At 45.1% G+C, this 21,478-nt stretch overlaps 1 protein-coding gene and 1 long non-coding RNA gene across 2 annotated transcripts in view; one reads left to right on the top strand and one right to left on the bottom strand.

The window, feature by feature from the left end:
* LOC145459406 (uncharacterized) overlaps positions 1-21,478 on the top strand; it is a 261,295-nt gene that overhangs the window by 1,811 nt on the left and 238,006 nt on the right. The gene's annotated exons all lie outside the window — the stretch shown is intronic.
* Positions 19,806-21,065, bottom strand: LOC145459455 (uncharacterized). Its single transcript, XM_080338090.1, has one exon. It carries the CDS (start codon positions 21,029-21,031, stop codon positions 19,964-19,966), a length of 1,068 nt encoding a protein of 355 aa, XP_080194216.1. The 5' UTR covers positions 21,032-21,065; the 3' UTR covers positions 19,806-19,963.

Raw genomic sequence — 21,478 nt, 5'->3', positions numbered from 1 at the left:
AGCCCAAATCCAACCCAACTACCTCATCGTGCAACACACGTTGTATGTTACATGTCCAACACAACTACTCCTCCAACCACTTCGTATTGTTAAACTCATTTACCCCACAAAGGCAGTTTTTTCCGTTTTATAATTTTTAATTTTTTCTTCATAAATGTCAATATTTTCTTCATAAAGTTCAATTTTTTCTTCATAAATTTTAATATTTTCTTCATAAATATCAATATTTTCTTTATGAACATCAATTTTTTCTTTATGAATTTCGATTTTTTCTTTATGAATTTCGATATTTTCGTCTTCATAAAGTTCAATTTTTTCTTCATAAATTTCTATAAATTCAGTTTTCTCTTTATGAATTACCATATATCTTTCATAAATTTCAAGATTTTCTTTATGAATATCAATATTTTCTCCATAAATTCAGTTTTCTCTTTATAAATTTTGATATTTTCGTTATGAAGATCAATTTTTTCCTTATGGATTTTAATTTTTGTAATTTTTATACCTTATTTACATACTTCAGGTTTTATTTTTTTAGAATGTTTTTGGTGGATTTGCTAATGCTTTATTGTGTCACCTATATACATTATTTACATTACAATTGCGTTATCCCTGCCTTTCCCTTTATCACACTGGGAATGCCAATAACCACGTTCCTTTGACCTATCAACAAGAGGTGTCAAGGAAGACGAGGTCTTCCCATAGTTAATGCAGGCGTTAGAAGTGCCAAGAACCAAGCTTATTGTTTCCTACGTTGCTACTTCCACAAGAACGCTCAATAAGCCCAGTTTCTTCTCGCCAAATTGCACAATATATACATGTTGAATGACACCTCTTACCCTATGGTAAGTGCCAATCGGTGTCAATCTTAGAATAGATAGGGATGCCATGAGGCAGGGACAGAAAAAAGTCACAAATTTTCATTTAAATTTACATAGTTATTTACAGGTTCACACAATTTTTATTTTCATTTTTTCATTTTATATATATATACCGATATTTACAGACACTAAAGATATTGCGTTATCCCTGCCTTCCTCTCCGTCATACTGGGAATGCCAATGGCCACGTTACTTTAGCGCACTCATAAGATCTCTAAAGGCCTTTAGATCACTCACAAAATGCCCAACAAGAACGCGGTCTTCCCATAGTTAATTTTAGGTGCGGTACGAATTGAGAAGTGCCATGAACCAAGCATGTTGTCCCTTATGTTACCCCTAGCATAAGGATGCCCAACAAGTCCGGTTTCTTCTATCAAAGTCGCACGCTATGTATATATATATATGCAGGTGAAGGACCCCTCTTATCATATGATGAGTGCACGCTGTGCATATGCACAGGTGAAGGACCCCTCTTATCATACGATAAGTGCCAAGCGGTGTCCTTCGAATTTACCGACTATGAGAGGTGCCGTGAGGCAGAGAAAAACAAATTAAATTACTTACAAATATACGCGACTATTTACAAAATCAACTCGTGATTTAATATTATTAATGGTAGTAGAAACCATTTCCGTCATAAGCTTCTCAAAGTATAATAAGAATAAAAATAATAAATTCTTCCCTTCTAATCAATATATAAATAATTTACAACTACTGAGCAAGACGTAGAATGCGGATGCCGTACTGTGCGGGCGGGTAGCAGAACGGACAAAATTCAATAAATAAGTAACAAGAAAATTCAAATAAAATAAAAAGATAAGCGAAAATATTTCATATTGTTTATAAGGTGATTCTTCACGGGACGGGTGGCTGTCAGGGTTATTGCACGAAGTTAATCAACTACTACCATTCGTTAAAACCGGACACAACGACCGACGGTAAACAATACCAACATTGAAACGTAGACATATTCTAGGTTTATTAGGCGGTTGCCTTTTGCTGTTCAGTATCTTCACATGGTTGTTTATGTAACTATATATTAATTCCGTATACATAATAATATAAAATACAAGAATACGGCTTCTACTTTTGGGCTATTCCCAAGTTCCACCGTATTCTGGCTCTGACACTTCCGTTTAGTTTGGCTTGACAGGGATGCCGAATTGATAAAATTGTCCTAAGTCCCAGTCAGCCAGGTATATCGTCCTAATAAAAAACAAAATTCCTACCCGACGCTGCTTTCAGCGTTTCCTACCGGTTCCAGCGTTTGACGTGTAGGCGGACGTTGCGGTGGCGTCGTCAGAGTGGCGCCTTCCTGCAGTTGCGACTGTTGGTCTTCCTGATTTATTGCCGGATCGATGAGCTTCTCTATTTCCACCTTCAGTTGTTGTCTATACGAGGGTGATAACGTCTCCACCCATTCGCGCTGGTTCCCCTTTGATAATGTGCGTTGTCGCCAATAGCGTACCCTAGGATTATTCCTAGTCCGTATACCCAATAACAAACCCATCAGATGTTTTCTAACAGTCGATGTGTCGATCGCTCCCATTACCAATCGCTGTCTGGCCTCAAGTGGCCACTTCTTTGCCCATTCTTGACCTGCGCTGTGATCTGTCCCAGGGTTGCAACCAAGGCCATAACACATTGTAACTAGGTCAAGATTCCGTTTAATATTATTTTCCTTATATTTCCTTATAACCTTAAATTTCCTTAAATACAAATCAGTACAGTTCACGAAAATGTGACCACGAAACAATGATACACAGAAGCAACGACACACAATTAAGTTCTAGTGGCACATTTCCATATATTCATCTCCTAGGGAATCCAGACCGGGCAACTCGTCTCGACCGTCTATTTCCAAGAATAGGCCGACGTCGAAGTTTTCTTCTAGGGTCTGTATTGTTGGGGCATCTGGAGACCAATTGTTCTCCAGGAACTCATCCACTTCCATCTCGTTTGCGCATAGCAAACTCAAACCCTTCATAGATGCACTCAAGTTATTATACGCCCGCCAAGATTCTTTGTTCGTCTTATAGCGAGTCATTGTGAGTACGGCATTTGCGTGTGCCATTCGCGCAAGTTTTGCACGTTTTTTGTTATTTATAATTTCTCTTGTTCTTTTCATTCGATCCGATCTGGGGTTTCTAGGGAGTTTTGCCATGGCCGCCCGAACGTCTTCCCGAGTTATTTCTACAGTCCATTTTCCTTTTTTCAATTTCTCATCTTCATCAATATTTTTAACATCTCTTCGTTTTATTTTCACACCAAGTTTTCCATTTCTCAATTTTTCATTAGTCCATTCAGTGTCAATCGTATATACCTTCTCAACAGTTGGTAATCCGAATCTAGCCATACGTGACGGACGTCTAGTAATTCTCTTAATTTAATTTTTCCCTTAAAAACAGATACAATACGTCATGACACCAAAATAAAACTCAAAACAAAGTTTCGAAAACAGTTTTTATTCAGTTTAAAACAGATTTAGCCTATCGTTCGAGGAGTCAAAACTCCAACCGCCGTATTACGCGTGAAAGTTTCTTAGTCGTTTGTCGGGTCATTCGTCTGTCCGAGTTGTCTTGCTTACGCGGCGCTTTGTGCTTGATTTTCGGTCCGTCTTTTGGTGCAGGGGTGGAAGGTGTGATACCCAGGGAGGGATTAAGGGGTGGCCAATGGGTTTTTAGAAATTCATTCATCTCTGTTCTGTCGATGGACCAAAACTTTAGTTCCTCCAGGGCATCAGAAAATCTCTTATAATTTTTAGAGAATTCTGCCTGTGCTCCCTGGATTATTTCAACCCAATCCCCCCATTCTCCCGGAAGGACATTTCTATCATCTACGAGCGCGGCCATGGCTTCGCACATTTCGATTTTTTTCATAAGTCTTTCTGTATCGTCCGGGGTCTCAAGGTTCCTTATTTCCGACATTCTGGCAACCTCGGCGATTTGAGAATCCGCAAGCCTTATTCCTATTGACCATTTGCCCGTCATTAGTTGTTCATTCTCCAAAATGGGCATAGTCGGGAATTCGTTCACTTCTGTGGATTCAGCCATTATCAAAGTTATTATACAATAGTTCTTTAAAATGAATATAGTTTTTTACAGCACAGACATGAACGTTTTACAATTACAATTCCATATTTTCATCCAACATTTCCCATACGCCAGTCACCGATAATTCAGCTATGGTAGTTACAGTCGTGGTAGTGGTTGTACATGTCTCCCAGGGACGCCAGATTCTAACTTCAGTTTGTGGCCTCCAATCTATGGCCATTGGGGAATTCAGGGATTCTATCCATGCCTTTTCGACTTCTTCCCTTTCCACTTTCACCATTACCATCTGAGGTGATGGTCTTGGTAAACTTTGACTGGTAATCGAGAGACCCCCCATGACTGGTTTTTCATCGATTCTTTCCAATACTACAACACATCTACCGGGTAACAGCTTTTCATCACCCTCGATTGTATATGTTTCCATAGCGGAGCACACAGCCATTATCTTGGTGACTAGTCAGTAGTTTAGCAATCGATCTTAATAGAATATCAAATTGAAGTTATTTAATTTACAAAGGTTCACTTGATCTTATTATAACAGTTCCCAATCCTTATTCCTATGTTACAGCAACAGGCATGAGCAGCCTCTAGCCTAACCTTCCAACAGGTATAGCTATACCAGAGTGAACATTAGTTGCTATTCTGCCCTACCTATATACCCAAACTCAGGAAGTGAAGTGAGGATGTGGGTTACCAATGACAGGAAATGATTGCCTCGGTTTGACGTGAAGCCGTGCGTCACAGCATTATGATGTTCCAACAACAGGAAATATTTACTTCGATTTAACGAGGAGTCGTGGGTCACAGCTTCATGAAATGCGAACAACAGGAAATGTTTTTCTCGACTCAACCCATGGTCGCACGTCATAGTTGCTATGATATGCCATCAACAGGAAATGTTTACCCCGGATTGGCATGAAGTCGTGCGTCATGGTTTCATGATTTGTGAACAACAGGAAATGTTTTCCTCCGACTTGAAGCGCAGCCGTGCGTCACAGCCTCGCGAAACGCGAACAACAGGAAATGCTGTCCTCGATTTGATACTAAGTCGCGCGTCACAACCTCATTGAACGCGAATAACAGGAAATGCTGTCCTCGATTTGATACTAAGTCGCGCGTCACAACCTCATTGAACGCGAATAACAGGAAATGTTTTCCTCGACTCAACGCGGAGTCGTGCGTCACATCTTCATGAAATGCGAAAAACAGGAAATGTTTACTTCGGCTTGAAGCGAAGCCGTGCGTCACAGTTTCATAATATGTGAACAACAGGAAATGATGTTTCCTGACTTGATACGCGCGCGTTGTTTCGTTGGTTGATTTTATTGATTTAGCAAACGCACAACTCGAATAGGTCAACTGCCGATTGACACAACAAGATTCCTAACGTGCTCGCTACAAGTTATCAGGATATAACAATGTGTTAATGTACTCACAGATTCCTCCGTTAGTATGCCTGCGTCCATCCTATGTCTTCGTCTTCGTCTTCTGTCCTTGTCCATGACCTCTGATCTCGACGGCGTCCAATCGCTAACTGACATTCCCCATGTTTGTGTTTATCCTTATCTTTATTCCTATACCTAAGTGTATACCTATCCCTAACCCTATTGCCTATGTGTATGGTTAACTAACCCGGCATGCTAACGGGACCCGTCAGCATGCCGGCCCCTATGCCTATAACTGCGACTATTCCTAAGTCTACCCCTATGCTTATGTCTAAGCTTAGGCCTACACGTCCTACCCCTAGCTATGCCTAGCGTTAACTCTAAGTCTACGTCCTATACATTAGCCTATGGCCAATCGGCCCTATAGCCTAAGCTATCTATACTAGACGACCTACCCCTAGCTATCCCTAGATCTAAGTCTAAGTCTACGGCCTATGCATTAGCCTATGGCCAACCGGCCCTATAGCCTAAGCTATCTATTCTAGACGACCTACCCCTAGCTATCCCTAGATCTAAGTGACTCTATGTCTTTTCTGTAGCCGTTTATATAGCTTTCGGGCGGAAGTGGTAACGCGTCATTGTGCGTCACTGTGCGTCAGTCCGCGTTGATGTAATGCTTGCAAGTATGTGATTACGCTATTACCTTTTGCAGTAGGTTTCCCTAGTTCAAAGTAGGTTATTCTCGGTCAGACCAGTTCACCTTCGGTTAAACTGGGCTGCCGTTGGTTCACTCTGTTAATTATCGTCAATTTTCGTTAATTATCATCAATTATTGTTAACTCTTGGTAATTATTGTTAATAATTGTTCAACACAGTCATTCATCTTTACAGAAAACAAATTCCCTTACCGTCATGCTTGTTTTTTCGGTTTCAAATCCGGCCCTTCAGGCAGCGTCGTCATCGCTGTCCATATTTGTTCATTGTTCCTCTTTTGCACCTTTTTTACCTGACCCATGGACCTATATTTTCCGTATTTCATACCCGCAATCCACAAAAACACTATTACTGCCACCAGCCCCATTGCCACAACGATTGAATGTTGTGTTTTCGGGCCTTGTTTAACAACCCCTCCCCCGTTATCTAGTGTAGGGGAAAAGATATGTCTTACCGAATACTGTTCCTCCATCTGTAGCAGCTCCCTCAGTCTGTCGCGGTAGCCGAAACCATCCTGGGATGGTTTCCCAGAAGCCTGGACACGCGGTGTCCAGGTGAGATCCGAAAAGGACCCTGCTGTCCTCCGCGTCGCTTGCCCAGACCTCGAGACGGTGTCGGCGTTTGTCGGCCCGGCGACCCACGGCGTTCGAGAAGGACGGGTCGGTCGCACTCGTCGTCCCGAGGCTTGGGCCTGCGTCGTTACCCCGTCGGTGACGAAAGCCTCCAATGTCCCCACCAGCTGTTTCGTAGATAAAAGCTGTTCTCCGGCGGTCACGAGGACCGTATCGCCTGGTGTAGTTTTACTCATAGTTCCGCCACCTGTTGGCTCCATTGACGCGAAGACGGGATCGGTCATCGTAGTCGCTGTCGATGTCGTGGACGTAATCATCGTAACAAGGTCATGTGCAGATCGCGAGGTAACACGTCCGGTGGTTAGTAGACGTGTTGTTATGCTAGGTCCTGTCGTAAGGTTATCTGAACTCCTTGCTTCATCCGTTACAGCCCTGCTTATTGTTATGGTCGTAGGCGACTCGGGTATGGTGGCCTTTGTTGGCTGCTTTGGTCCGGTCGCCGAGAGGTCCCAATGGAGGTGGGTAGTAATATCCGGACGTGTAGGTTCCGTTTGAGAAACCCCTCTAAGTACCCACGCACCGGTCCCACCCTGCAAATTCAACAGCGTTCCAGAAAACCCCTTCGTTGACCGTATAGTGTCGGTGCGTTCCAAGGTCAGGTACAAATTCGGCGATACGGTTTCTGCCGTGGTCGCCTTCGCTCGGTCCTGAGTGGCGGGCGTTCTTGTCCGAGTGGACAAGAAGGGGACATTGTCCGTCATCCCTTGTTCAGTATCCTCTGCAGCACCCGCAATTCTGGTAGGCTCCATCGTTCGAGCACTAGTCGGTCCGACAGGCGTAGTCACAGATAAGGTTACGGTCGTTTCTCCCCTGCCGGACTCGGGGTCCCGGGGTGATGGAGTTGCGGTTGTGGCGGCCGTCGAAGGTGCGGCAGTGGTTGAAGTGGTGTATTCGGCTAAAGTCGTCACTATTGTTGATTGTTCCGTAGACACTGGTATGTTCGTCTGTGGAGTAGTGTCCTGAGGAGTAGTAACCTTCGTCGTTGCCTGAGTAGTCGTCTTTGCAGGATTTGTGCTCATTTCTGATACAGCAGGCGCATCCACGGCGCCAGGGGAATGCCCTGTTGAGGCTTGACCAGATGTCACAGGAGCGCCCGCTGCAGCGGTACTCCCGGTTGTTGCCATGGCCGCTGCGGTCGTCTCGACCCGTTTCGTATACCTTACTAAATCTGTAGTAGTATCGCGGGGGGTCGATGTGATTTGGGACCCTTTGGTGTTCACCGTCGAATCCCCCTGTGCCAATTTCAAACTGGCCACACTGATAATGGCTGTAGGCGTCGTCGCAATCAAGGCTTCGGTTGTGGACATTGACGGAACGAACGTAGTGGGTCCCTCAGGAGACGCTTCCACCGCCGCAAACGCGGTCTCTTGACCGAGCAACGGCGTTCTTCGAGTTTGTTTACTGGGTTTTTCCGAATATCTAAGGCGGGTAGTTGCGAGATGCGTTGTAGTGTCAGGAAAGACGGTGTTTTCTGTGGTGACGGTTGTAGTAGGGAGCCAGTACGTGCCTTCAGTTGTCCGCGGCGCTGTGGCGTCTGTAATAGTTGCAGGTTCAAATACAGTCGTTTCTACCGCTGACAGTTCTGAAGCCACAGGTACGCGGGTCTGATGAGTAGTCTCTTGCAGAAGTGTGACCTTCGTTGTTTCCCAAGTAGTCATCTTCGTGAGTGTCGCGCTCATTTTTGGTACAGTGGACACACCAGAGGTGCCCGTAAAAAACTCGGCCGAAGTTTGATTATCTACTGTGGGAGGGCTCGTTGTAGTAGAACCGGACGTAGGTCGGGAGTCCGTTTGCAAGGTATCGCCAGTCCCGCTACGGGAGGTTGTTACCGGGTTTGTTTGTTGCGTCGTGAACGGTCCGGGTGCTGCCGGGGTTTGGGATTGCGTCGTCATGAGTATCTCAGATGTACTAACATGAGTTGGCCAAGCAACGCTGCGGGTTGCCAGTCGGTGATTCGTTGATTCGAATCCCGTCGTTGAGCTTACGGGAACTCTTACTGGTGTTGTTATTCTGACGCTAGTTTCCTGCGCAATCGCTGAGACCTCACTCGATGATAGAGACGTGGGTTGCGTACCCCTTGTGGTCGCAATCGTGGACCTGTGAACGAGCAGCCTATCAGATGTTTCTTCTTCGGCCACTGCAGAGTACTCGTCACTATAATAGTCCCCGTAACCACTTTCGTTATACTCGGGCTCGTACCAACTGTTGTTGTAGTCGTAAGCGTACTCGTAGTAATCTTCATCGTAGGCAAAATCGGAATCTTCTTCCCGATCGGTCTCGTGTGGGGTGGTAGGAGTTGCACTGGCCGTTTTGGTTCGAGCACGGGGCGTGAGCGGTGGTGGCAGCGGTTCTGTAGTCGTTGCTGGATATGTGGCGTGAGGAATGTAGATCATTTTTCCTTCGCACAGCAGGGCCTTATAAGCCGTCCTGGGTTTGAATAGTTTCAGCTCGAATTGGCGTGCTTCCCGCAACTTTTGTGTGGCCATATAATTTAGTAAAGCCATATTCACCTTATCGCGCTGTTTCTCACGAGTCTGGTTTACCCTCAGGGCCCATTGGAAAGGCAAAACTTCCAACGGTGTCAACGACTGATTCCAACCCGCGTGGTTTTCCCGCATCTTCGTCATCGGAGCGGCTGCCTCGCCCAAGATCCTCCTCACCCTTGTTACGTAAAACGCTCCCAGGCGAGTCAGCCAATCCTTTATGTTTTTATTCTCTCGTCCTGAATTTTCAGCGGTTGCTGACACCATGAGGGGTCTCAGTCCCTCGGCCCGGTCGCAGGGTAGTCGACCCATGGACGAGTTGCGAGACGTCGTTCCCTGATCGTCAATTCCCAGCGACGTTATATACATCCGGCCGTACCGGTGGTCTGCAAACACAGGCTGGTTTTCGTAGGGGTCATATGTCACCTCCCCATATGCCAGTGCCACTTTTAGGCCTCCTACGGCGTTTCGGCACTTCCGTTTGTTCTTTTTCCGTTCGCATCGTAAGCTCCCTTGCAGGAGGGTGGGAAAGTTTTTGTCATTGTTCAGTGTTTGGGCGTCCCTATTCAGGAACCTGATGAGTGCGTGAATCTTCCGTCTGTACCGGCCATGGCCATCGAAATTCACGGGCCTATCTCTAGGGCCCGTCTTGTTTCGAGCTCGTAGCCAAACTAGGTCACTTTCTAATAGAGGTACTGGGACACCGCCCGGCCATTGGTTGTACGAGTCGGTCAGCTGTATATCTGCATCAGTTCCCCTAATACTGTCGTCGATTTCAAGAATCACGATATCCCGTCCCAGAGCATTGGCGATGAGACGGCGTCCAGCAATCGCACATCCCACACAACTCATTCCGCGAGATTCGGAGTTCGCACAGGTCTGAAACCGGTGCGTTTTAACTATCCATCCCTCAACCCCGTTCGAGTGAAACTCACACGTCAATCTCACCGTTGCGTATCGTGCCAACATATTCATAACTAGTATTTTCAATACCGTTAGTACTTGTCGAATTCCAGGGTCGAGTGGGAAGGGTTGACCCGGGGTTTTTTCATGCTCCCAGGTGTGTATTAATCCGAAGCTTTTATTGCGATGGTACGTGGTATTCCCGAACAATGCCCGCAGGGAGAGGTTCGGTAATATTCCGGACGTCCGTCGATCACACCTACATGCTCGTTCGTATCCACGCGCTGAGTCCCAATACCGAGCTCCGTGATTCAAATCTGCCAGTAATTTGTACAGTCGGCCACGGCCTGCTCGCATCTGTCCAAAGGTGGGCGATTCGACGAGTATTGGGAATCTCCGTTCCGCCAAACCTTCCGGCCATTTTCCAGATAGTCGAAACAGTTGATTCAGGCTTACTGTCCTTTGAACCTGGTCACCCAGGAGTGTCCATCCCGTAAGGTTAAAATTTTCCATGTTTTCCGCGTGCATGACAGATAAGGGGAGTAGGGCTTCGTTGGTCTGGGGTTTTACGAAGCTTATCCATACGACCATCAACAGGGTCTGTCCGGGCCCGCATCCGTTTGGGTAGGTAGTTATCCGCATTTTTAGTCTAAGCTAGTAATCTGTCGTACATAAAAGTTCAAATGTCAGTCCGAGTCGAAGTCTGGTGTCCTGGGAGGCAGTTGATCACCGTCGGATCATGAATCTGCGCGGCTTGGTGTAAGCGGGTGCTGACGTGATGAACATTGTTAACTGGGTGCCAGTGTTCCTCCTCTGCACCTTCGATTTTAGCTTAGGGCAGCATACGCTGTGATACCTAATGCAGCAGAACAGAATGATTCCTGCCCCCAGAATGAGGGCCACGGGAAGTAGAATGGAACCCAAACCAGAGAACAGACCGCCCAATCCTTTTCCAAGTATGTCACCGACTGCCCCGAGTCCCTTTTGTAACAAGGTTCCCGCGCCCTTTCCGACAGATTCTATCACACCTCCGGCCCCGTTTGCCATTTCTTCTATAGTTTTTCCGAAGTTCTTCATGAACTCCTCCCCCCCAGCAAACTCGAAGGGTTTCACTGATACGTTTTCATAGCGCCAGTCTGAGATATTCATGTACACACTCTTATTGAGGTCTTCCCTCCATACTTGTATGCCAAGATCTACCTCCTGCTGAGCCTGGTCCAGACGGAGCCGATTCGCTCGAAGTTGGTAGCCGATGTCATCCGACTCATTTACATAAGCATCTCTATAGGCAGCGAGCTGCTGAGCGTATTCCTGTACGCGCAACGTCCCATGTTGAATTTGTGTCCGGTAAATTTTGCTCGCATCAAAAATTGATCTGCCAGTCAGGTTGGTCAATTCACTCATGACCAATCGATCGATGGCGAGTTCGGCTTCACTTTTCTCTTTAAAATTTTGAAACTGTGAGAGGGTCGCGGTGGCCTGTCGCAGTATCATTTGTCGATTTCTTTCCATCATCCGTTGCATCCACACCAGTCGTTTATCAGTCAGTGAGGCCCTGGTCTCCATGTTCGCGATCAACCGATCCAATTTGGTTTGCTGTGCCGACTGAAGCCGGGATAGTTCATTTATTTTCATGCCTAGTTCGGTCGATCTCTCCGTAGCCTGAATCATCCTGTCATTGATTTGGTTACTTAGATCTTCAGTCTCCTTGTGTAGTTTATCAGCAACAGTGGCCACCACAGCAATGGTGGCAATGGTGGCAAACAGTAGAAAGAGCAATCCGAAGAACCTCCTGTGCCTTTTCTTTTTGGGCAACCGTTGTCCACGCCCCATTATGTCGCCTTTTATTTCGATCGGTCCCCCTGGGAAGCGTGGTCGGTTACGCTCCGGATCGAAGTGCACTTGGTTCCAAAAGGCAGATTTTAATTCTGGACCCCCGACCGGATCTTGGCAGTGGTTGTATCTTACCCTTTCTACGCACGCGGGATCACCGCGGACTAGAGAAGGATGCGTCCGCCAAATTGGCAAAACGTTGTAAGGTGCCGGGGGCCGTGTAGTAAAATCGTCGAAAAAACTATCCCAATTGAGACCTTGTTCATCTCGGCCTTTCCAATTTGGAAACGATGTTTGTATCCACCGTACCCTCCGAGGAAATTTCGTGGTTGGTAAATCCCCCCATCTACTGAGGTTCACGACCGGCCATAGGTTGCAGGAAGGGGGGTGTGCAATTTTTTGCATTCCCGTCCTTGGTGGCACGGGTGAGGATCGGAAGACCCGCCAGACATAGTCATAGTGCTCCTGGGAAATCAGGCCTGCCGTAGCTCTACAGTTCTGCATGGGCCGCCATTGTCGTTCCCACAGGGAATCCGCACGGATGGTATCCACCTCTTGTATTATTATGTCCGCCTGACTCGGCTCCAAAGCAGAGACCTCCCCCCAAATGTTGCAAAAAACGCATGTTCCGGGGGAACCGGAAGTTGTGGGCGGCCCCACAAGATGATAGACCTTTCTACCAGTCTCCTGGTCGTAATAGGTCTCCCATATCCCCTCACTCTGGACGATACGGCCCCGCCAGCAATGTGCGACGCTGGAGCTGCTTGCGTTATACCTATTCAATCGGTTTACCCTAGTCCAGTTCCAGGTCTCTTCTGTCATTCGTTCCGTTCGGCAAGTCGCCCTTACTGCCGAGAAGCCTGCAAACGTTCGCAACATGACCAGTTTGAATTTTGTCATCGCCATCAAGGTATCGTTTAGGTGGGTCCACTCGTCAAAAGACGGTCTGGGTTCCCATCGTTCGCTAGTGGTTTCCCAGGTTTCGTCCCAAAACCACTGAATTCTGATGTTATGTCCAATTGGGCGTACGAATAGTGTTTCTTGATTCAGGATGGCGAAGGAAAGGTTTGGTGAAATTTGTCCTAGTCCCCGTTGGCATAAGCACCTCCGCTCAAAATCTCGCACGCTAGTCCAATAGCGGCCCCGCGGGAAAGCCATTTGTTGCAACGAAATCCGCTCAGCCACCACGTAGCCAAAAGATTGACTATGGAATAATTCCGGTCGTCTGTACACGTGTCGCTCCTTTGTTCCATTGAACATGGTCATAAGATCGTAGTTTTCCCAATGTGTAGCATTGAGCTCAACCCAATCTTCGGGCAAAGAACCATTCAGTTCGCCTAGTTTACCCTGGGTAAAGGTCCGTCCTCTGTTCGTTATGGCAGTTGTGGATCCCCGCACGCCGACCGCCGCCGCAGGCAGCAGGCGATTAGGTGGGCAAATGACACCAAGAGCGATAAGAAGAATATAAGCAGCGTGGTCCATTGGGGCGGAATAGGAGGCTCAGCCCACTGCATAAGCTAGGTATTATTTACGAAAGTGTTCGGTTTATTGTCTGAAAAACACAAACAAAACGTCTCTTTATGATAGGTCATGGGTCGCGACTAAAGTTTCACGGGGCTCGCGTCGTATTTGTCAAAACTGTACCGAGGGTCTCTGTTTATGGTTCGTAGTAGTTCAAGAAATCTGTCACTTTTCTGGTGTTGTCTTTTCCAGAGCCATTCCCCTACGTAATCCGCCAACAGGTGGCGTGCTAAACCTCGGGACCGATGTAGGTGGTACTTCAGCGAGCTCCAACATGCTTCCACGTCGTTAGTACAGACACCCTCGGGGCTTTTGAAGGTCGAGCTATGATCCACGACGCCATGCTTGTAGTCTCGTCCCCAGCTCTCTATTCCTTTATAAGAGGGGTAGGCATCGGTCAAAATCGTAGATCCACTGGCAACGTTGCCTACAATGAGTTGCCGAAACACCGCCGCCGTTCGGTCAGCGGTTATTTCCACAAACATCTTCCCCGTCGCCTTGTCCACTCCTCCGAAAGCCCATATGGCTTTAATCGCCGGCTTGCCGGATGCAGCAGCCCTTCGTTTTGCCAAGTGAGTCTCGTCCAGGATAACGCAACCTCCAACGCCTCCCAAGGGGCTTTTATTTCGCTGGAATTCAGACGCGCAGATCTTCCGCAGTCGGCCACACCATATAACCACCGAACGTTTGCTGATTTCGGCTTCGTGGCCTATCTGAGTCTGTAGGGCGTCGTGGGCCCAAAAGTAGCACAATATCAGTAATTTCGGGAGTTCTACCTTGCTTCCCGCGAACAGTGAATGTTTGCGTATGGTCGCCGTGGTATTGCAAGGATTACACCTCCATCTCCAGCCGTCGTCCATCGTTGTAGTCGTTTCCTCCTTCATTACTCGCTCACATTTACGGCACTTCATCTTTCGCACCAACAGCCCATGATCTCTCATAAATAGTATGCAGTCGCGCACGTCGCGTAGTGCTCCCGACTCGACCAGGCGTAGTACGTTGTATGTCCTGCTTCGCCGACCTGCAGAAGTGGAATGATACGGTGTTCGTGGGTCGTAGGTTTGCGAGGAACCGCCTTTTTCTCGGCCGCGCTTCACTAATCAATTCTCTCTTATTTGTCCCCGTGCTATAGGTAGGTCAGGGTGTTTAATTCACTTGTTCCATATGAGACCTAGTGAATCTAATGCCCATATTTTCGATGTTCAAGTACAGCATTGTTCATTTACTGGTAAAACACTGCACACGCCGATGTTTTCATGTTTCACACAGGTGCCGTGTAAGTCTACGGCGTTTACTTCACTTGTACCCAAACATCTTTGAAAAGCTTGGATTGTATACGCATCCTTCTAATGGCCTGAAGTTAATGGTGTGCTACTTATGTAAAAGCGTCGGCCATTCTGTTAGACAGTGCTTATGTCGAGTAATTCTCTGGATTAACCAACTGGTACTTACTAAAGATGAGGAGGGTGAATGGATTGTCCGCCCTCGTTTGAAACCACTTCCAAGTCCATTGTTTGAAGAAGTAAAATCTAAGTGGGAATCTTTCCTCCGAGGTGAAAACCCGGAGCGCAGAAAGCTAATGACAATCCAAGATTTAAACCAATATTTCGCCGATCAAGGGTCCCCCAGTTTGCAAGAGAGAGCGCGGTTATGCGAATTATATTTTGACAAGCGCCCCAAACGCCGTGATCCATTAAATTGGCGAAATAGACCAATTTTTGAACCGCCAAATATTGAGGCGCCAATGGCTAGTGCTAATCCTGTGGTTTATCCTCCAAATGATCAGCAACGGCCCTTTCCTCATTGGTAGGCTTCTGAATTGAAAACTGGGGTGAATTTGTCAAAAAACGGTTAGCTACACTGGGTCATTTTTTGAACCAGTGTGCAGACGAACTATTACCACATAGAACTATGAGAATAATAAATAATTTGTCATTACCGTTATTTAGTATGTTTGGGGAAATTAAAGATTCTGATGAATGTAATTTCGCAAAGCTTTTTGGGGGTGAATTGATGTACCTAGTCGATATAAATACTAATGTAAATTTTTTAGCAGATACAGGAAGCGTGCCAAATTTGATGATGTCGTCAATGGCGAGATTAGCTTATCCCAATAGTTGGCGAAGGCGGTGTTCGTTGCGTATGAATTTACAAGGTATAGGTGGGTCGTCACAGGTCGAGTCATTGATATATATAGAAATTGATGGGGTTTCAATTCCTTTTGCGTGTGGTAATGTCCCGTTAAATATTATTGGATATCATTGGATAGACAAGGTTATACCGCTGCCTTCAATTGATACGGTGTTAAAGAGCCCGTCAATTGCAAGTCACGAGCTGGCTCAGTCCGAAATAGGTGTTCCGTGTTCATTGTCGACACATGCCGTAATAGAATATGATGGTGAAGTGCGGGGAATAAAAAACTTGGCCAAACAAGGAAATAACGTGAAAAACAGCAATCGCGAAGCTGTTTCGAATGTTAGGTCGTTAGAAATTGGAAAGTCGCACCCGTGCCAATATAATATCGACAGCGCCTTTAGGGTTTGCGCTGAAAATAGTGGTGAAGTGCAGGCACGGAATTTGGTCACATTGGGTGTAAAATGTGAGTGCGACGGGTCGAAAAGTTTTAGGACGCAAGATCTTTTCGATCTAATAGGCCCCGAAGTGGATGTTGACGTAGGCGTACCGAAACATCAAAAATCTCATAGTGGAGATTTATTTGCCTCGTTTTTAACGACAAATAAAAGGCCAAAATATTTCCCGCGAAAGGTATTTTGTGGTCCAATAACGGAATATGTGTTGCAAAATGAATCGGATATAGAGGTTAGATTGGAGTTGGAAGAACTTCGTAAGCAATCCGTAATGCTGTCAAAAGCGCCATTCCAACAACCCGATCTTAATGACGACGCCAATACTAATCTAGACGAAAAAACATGGAGAGCGGTGTATGAGCCGTTTGCCACAGAATTGGAAGACCTTGTTGGGCATTTGCAGGGAAAACAAGCCATGAGGTATCCATGTAAAATAGAATTAAAAGATGAGTCGACTCCTCCCTTTGTGTCTTCGCCTTATAATTTAAGGGGTAAAGAACAATCAACTGCTTTGGAAGAAGCAATTGAAAAATTTTTGCATCTTGGTATTGCAGAAGTTGGGTTTGCGGATTGGATGTTGCCTATATTTGTGGTTCCGCAAAAGGTGAACCGCGCCCAAATGAAATCTGAGGGGTGGACCCAAAATGGCGTGTAGTACAGAATTTGCAGCCATTAAATGCAAAAATCCGAATAATGGAAATGACCATACCGCTAGTAAGAGATATGAAGCAATTGGCTCAAGGTTGCGAAGTCCTGTCATTGATCGATTTACAAAAGGCTTATTTCCATATTGACGAGGCCGAAGAATCAAGACATTTCCTGGGAATTGCGGTAAAAGGGCGTTATATAAGATATCGGAAATTACCCATGGGGCTATTCTTTAGTGGGGCCTTATTTACTATCAACGTCTTAAAGGGGGTTATACAACCAGTTATTAAGAAATATAGGGCTTATATGAAGTCCCAAGGTAGAAAGGACGAATTACTTTCAAACCCAATTGAGGCTTATATTGACGATATCTTTTTATGTACAAAAAATGTGAATGATCATTTAATCCTTCTTAAAATTGTATTCGAGCAACTTGCACTAATGAAATTGACGGTTAGTATACATAAGTGTTATTTTGGTAAACGAAAAATCGAACTGCTGGGTTCTACAATAACCGGCTGCACTATTGAAGTCCAACCTCAACGCTTGTTTGCGCTGAAAACTATGGCGCCCTCAAGAAATATTTACGAATTGCGTGGGTGGATAGGATCTATACGGTATATTTCTGATCATGTACCAAAACTAAGCGTAAAACTAGCGAACTTTGATTCGCTCACGGGAAATGTGCCTGCAACGAGGGCAAAATTAACGCCCGTATTTTGGACAAGGCAACTTTTAGAAGATTTTAAAATAATTCAGCATAGTCTTGATGATCCTCAGATTCTGTTTCATTTTGATCCCAAATTGCCATTGTTTGTGGAGACTGATGCCTCAGACGTTGGGTTTGGGGCAGTAATGTTCCAAACAGAACTGGGAGCCACACACCCTTTCGACGCGGTGTATCCTCTTGCATATTATAGCCATAAGTGGGTCACTTCTACCGCGCGAGCGTATAATGCTTGTACTAAAGAGTTGAAGGCACTTCGTGATTCGGTTGAAAAATGGCAAACTACTTTACGATGTACTCCTTTTACAATAATCACAGATAACGCTGGAGTATATGGACTACTTCAGAGGATGAGCAGCCGGGCAAAGCATCCTAGCCCCGACCTGTTATTACAACGATGGTTGAGTTATTTGTCCGGTTTTCAGATAAAACGAGTTATTAATTTGAAAACAGATGAAGTGTTCACATCGGATGGTCTGTCTCGATCTTATTGGATGCAGTTCGCGGCGGATGACCAAGACCCAGGCGTGTGGACGGTGGTCGCTGATAATCAAGGGGGCGATACAACTGGGGGTGAAGTGAGTTCAAACAAAATTGCAGAACAAATATGTCGACGGTTACTACAACATTGTAGGCATGAGTCTTGTAAACATGTGCAAAATGGCTACCATCCATGGAAACAAGTTCAGCTAATATTGCTTGAAAGTTTCGACATCAATTTCCCGATTGACGAATTCAAAAATGTGTTATTAAATTGCAGACGTGCAATTTTAAACGAGACGGGGGTGGCAGCGGCACATGGGCAAACTCTTGGACAGACGCCTAAATATGATGAATATAAAGGCAACGAGACTTTATTCCACATAACTAAACAAGAAAATGTTAAGTCCATAATACAGGGTGAATTAAAATCGATGAATCGCCGCTATATACATTTCACAAATAGTCGTGCTGAGATTAAAGATAGGCATCGACAGAAGGTGGTGAGCGCACAACCTCAAGTATTGCGACGATTGGGATATCACTTTTGGCAATCACCGAATCCAGAAGTTATTTTGTGTAAAGAATCGATCCCTGGGGTATTATTGAGATTAGAGGAATAAAATAAGGTGACATTACATAGTATAAAACGGTCTGAGAATTAATAAAGTGAATAATCGCTAGACAAAGCCGTGGGTTTTTGTCATTATAGACCAGGCTACAGTTTAATTGGTTTAAAGGCGGGTGTAATAATATAGTTATCTGTTAGCAACATATTTCAGATTTGAAGAATGAAAATTGACGTAATCCCAAAAGGCTAATATTCGGTGGATCGTTTCTCTAAACTAGCGGGAAGATCACCGGAAAGAATACCCATAAGGCCTGTAATTAACAATCGGAAATATGAATCATGTGGTGCTTCGATCATGCGATCATTTGTATGACACTGTCGTCATAGGCTATAGTGTGCACCATGACAACAGATATGCGGGCGGAAAATGCACATACTCCTATGTCCTTGGCCTTACATTTCTACGAGTTACGTTGCATCGTGCATTAGTCCCGAATATATTCATAGTCAATTCTCACATTTACAAAAAATGTGACGCCGGAAAGATATCAGAAGAGTTCCTTTCATTCAAACAATGAAAATCCAAATTATAAATATGCAGCTACTGCATAATGGTAAAACTAAATACAGAACCAGTTTGAATACCGGTACCCAACAATAGCTCTATCTATGTCATGCATGAATATGAAAATGTACTCTTTCCACCTAATTCCTTTCATTATAATCACCAGTTGGCTTACTTGAATTACCTTCCCACCAAGCAAGATATCAGCAGAAAAACAATATCGGGTCATCAGATGCATCATTCTCATCTCTCATAGGTAGGTTACTGGTAACTGCTTATGACAAGTTCATTGTATTTTTGGTACAAGTGCATTTAATACCCTCTGTTACACGGTGAACACTGTATGAAATTCGAGAGAATGGTTGTAAAAGAAGTGTGTTATGACGAGGCATATATTTTATTGAAGTTTATTTGAACTTATACGGAACAAATGAACTTAATACCACCAAAATTTGACGTGTAAGAGTAAAGAAAAAGGTAGAATTGTAGTGTAGAGTAATCTGAACTTGAGGGTATTAATGTGGTGTACGTGTAACAAGGATAATTGCTAGAAACAACCATAAATTGACAGAAGAATAATTCGTCGGCCATTTTGATTGAATCGAAATATGAATTCGACGCCGCGGCTATATTCAGCGAACTGCGGCAACATTTTAAATATGGCCCGATAGAGTGAATATTCGAAGCTTGATGCGCGATGCGATTTCAGGAAGTTACAAAGAGTCAAATTTCATAATCGTGGCCATACGGCAACAAAGAGATGCAGTAAAGTTAACCTAACGACTTACAGCCGAGTTTAGAACGTACCAAAGTAATCTGGCCCGTCACTTATTATTATTATTATAGGTAAAAACATTGGCATGAGTGGCGCTTATCACAACTGAAGGCTTTTTGCGCCACGGACAGAAACAAGTTAAACAGAAAGTTCATAATATATAACTGAGATAGTTAGGCCTACACATATGCACATAAAAAGGTTTTACAATATTCCTCGAGTCGATCTAACATATTCAACAACATATCGCAGTACTTGTGGATCAGTCAGTAGGGTTCGCATGTCGAAATTTACATTCTTCGACTCTGCATGACGTCGTAAGCGTTCTCTTTGATAGCGGTATTTTCTACAATTCATGAGATAATGCTCTACGGTTTCCTCAATACCACATGCTTCGCACAGTTGCGAGTCGATGCATCCAATCTTGTTGAGATGGTGGTTTAGTCTGCAATGCGTCGTTCTTAACCGCAGCAAAATCGAATTTCCCAACCTTGTATCCACTTCCGATAGTCTGTCATGTACCGAGGGTCGCAGATCTTTGTACGCTCTCCCAGTATCTGTGGATTGATAAATGCGGTCCCACTCATCTTTGCAGCTCTTTAGCAAGTACGACCGTACGTCGGCGAGTGGGATAGCATGATTCCGACGTATGTGTGTATTAGCAGCTCCCGCCCTAGCTAATTGATCTGCAGATTCATTACCGCGTATTCCGGAGTGTCCAGGCACCCATACAAACGATATGGTGATTTCTGCTGTTCGCAACTGATGGTTCAGCTCAATAATTTCATTCACCAGTGCCGTGTGATATAGTCCCGAATGTTTGATCGCGTCCAATGCACTCAAGGAATCGCTGAATATTGCAACTTTCGTAGTAACTTGACTTTGCCGTACCCATAGTAGGGCATGTTTGATCGCAATGAGTTCCACTGAAAAGATCGAAAGAATTCTTGGAAGCGGGCACGCAATACTTATATTTTGTGCAGGAACGTAAACCGAATATCCGCATCCCGTTTCTGTTTTAGACCCGTCTGTATAGATCTCAGTGCGTTCTTCATAGTTCGCAGATATGTGATCCTTGAAGAGTACTATGACAGTTTTTGGAGATGTTTCTTTACTAATTGAGAGTGATAGTGAGGAATCTACATTGGGAAGTGACGTTGCCCATGGTGGTGTCGATAGTATCACGTTTCCTGCAATATTCTCACAAGACAAGGCGTTGACATGAGTAAAGGTACGAAAAGTTGAGAATCGCTCATTAATAAGAGCATACATATCCTCCCACGACTCTTGCAACACCGAATAAGTAGGGTTGGCCCGTCACTAATGTCACCTCAAACTTTTCACGAATCTGCGCGAATACGCCAATTTACTGCGCAGACCCTAGGACAGCACCGCGCAACCGGTTTCCCATAGGGTAATAAACCGAACTTTTGGGGGCCTTCGCCCGCCAGACTCCCCTCAGGCTATATGCTTTTCACCACTACTAATCATCTGTGTCTGGTCTTCGTTTAGCGGGCGTTCCGACTAAAAAAAGGCGCGAAGCGCCTAAAATTTGTTATAATTCCTGATCAAATCGGCCGATATCATCAGGAATTGCGTATATTGCTATTAATTTTAGTTCTGTCTCGCTCTCATTCGGAATTTCACGCTGGTGACGTCATGTTTTGTGATGCGGTTGTTGGTGTGCAATGTTCTTTCCAATTCTCTGCTGGTTGCTGA

The sequence above is a fragment of the Botryllus schlosseri genome, chromosome 16, assembly GCF_051294905.1.
Source record: "Botryllus schlosseri isolate E-star chromosome 16, Bs_hap1, whole genome shotgun sequence".
NCBI classification, from domain to species: domain Eukaryota; kingdom Metazoa; phylum Chordata; class Ascidiacea; order Stolidobranchia; family Styelidae; genus Botryllus; species Botryllus schlosseri.
Note: the sequence above shows the minus strand (reverse complement) of the source record. Positions and strands in the feature narration are given on the sequence as shown.

Coding starts and splice junctions, on each gene's coding strand:
- LOC145459455 (XM_080338090.1), bottom strand. CDS start 21,031: ATGTATGCTCTTATTAATGAGCGATTCTCAACTTTTCGTACCTTTACT.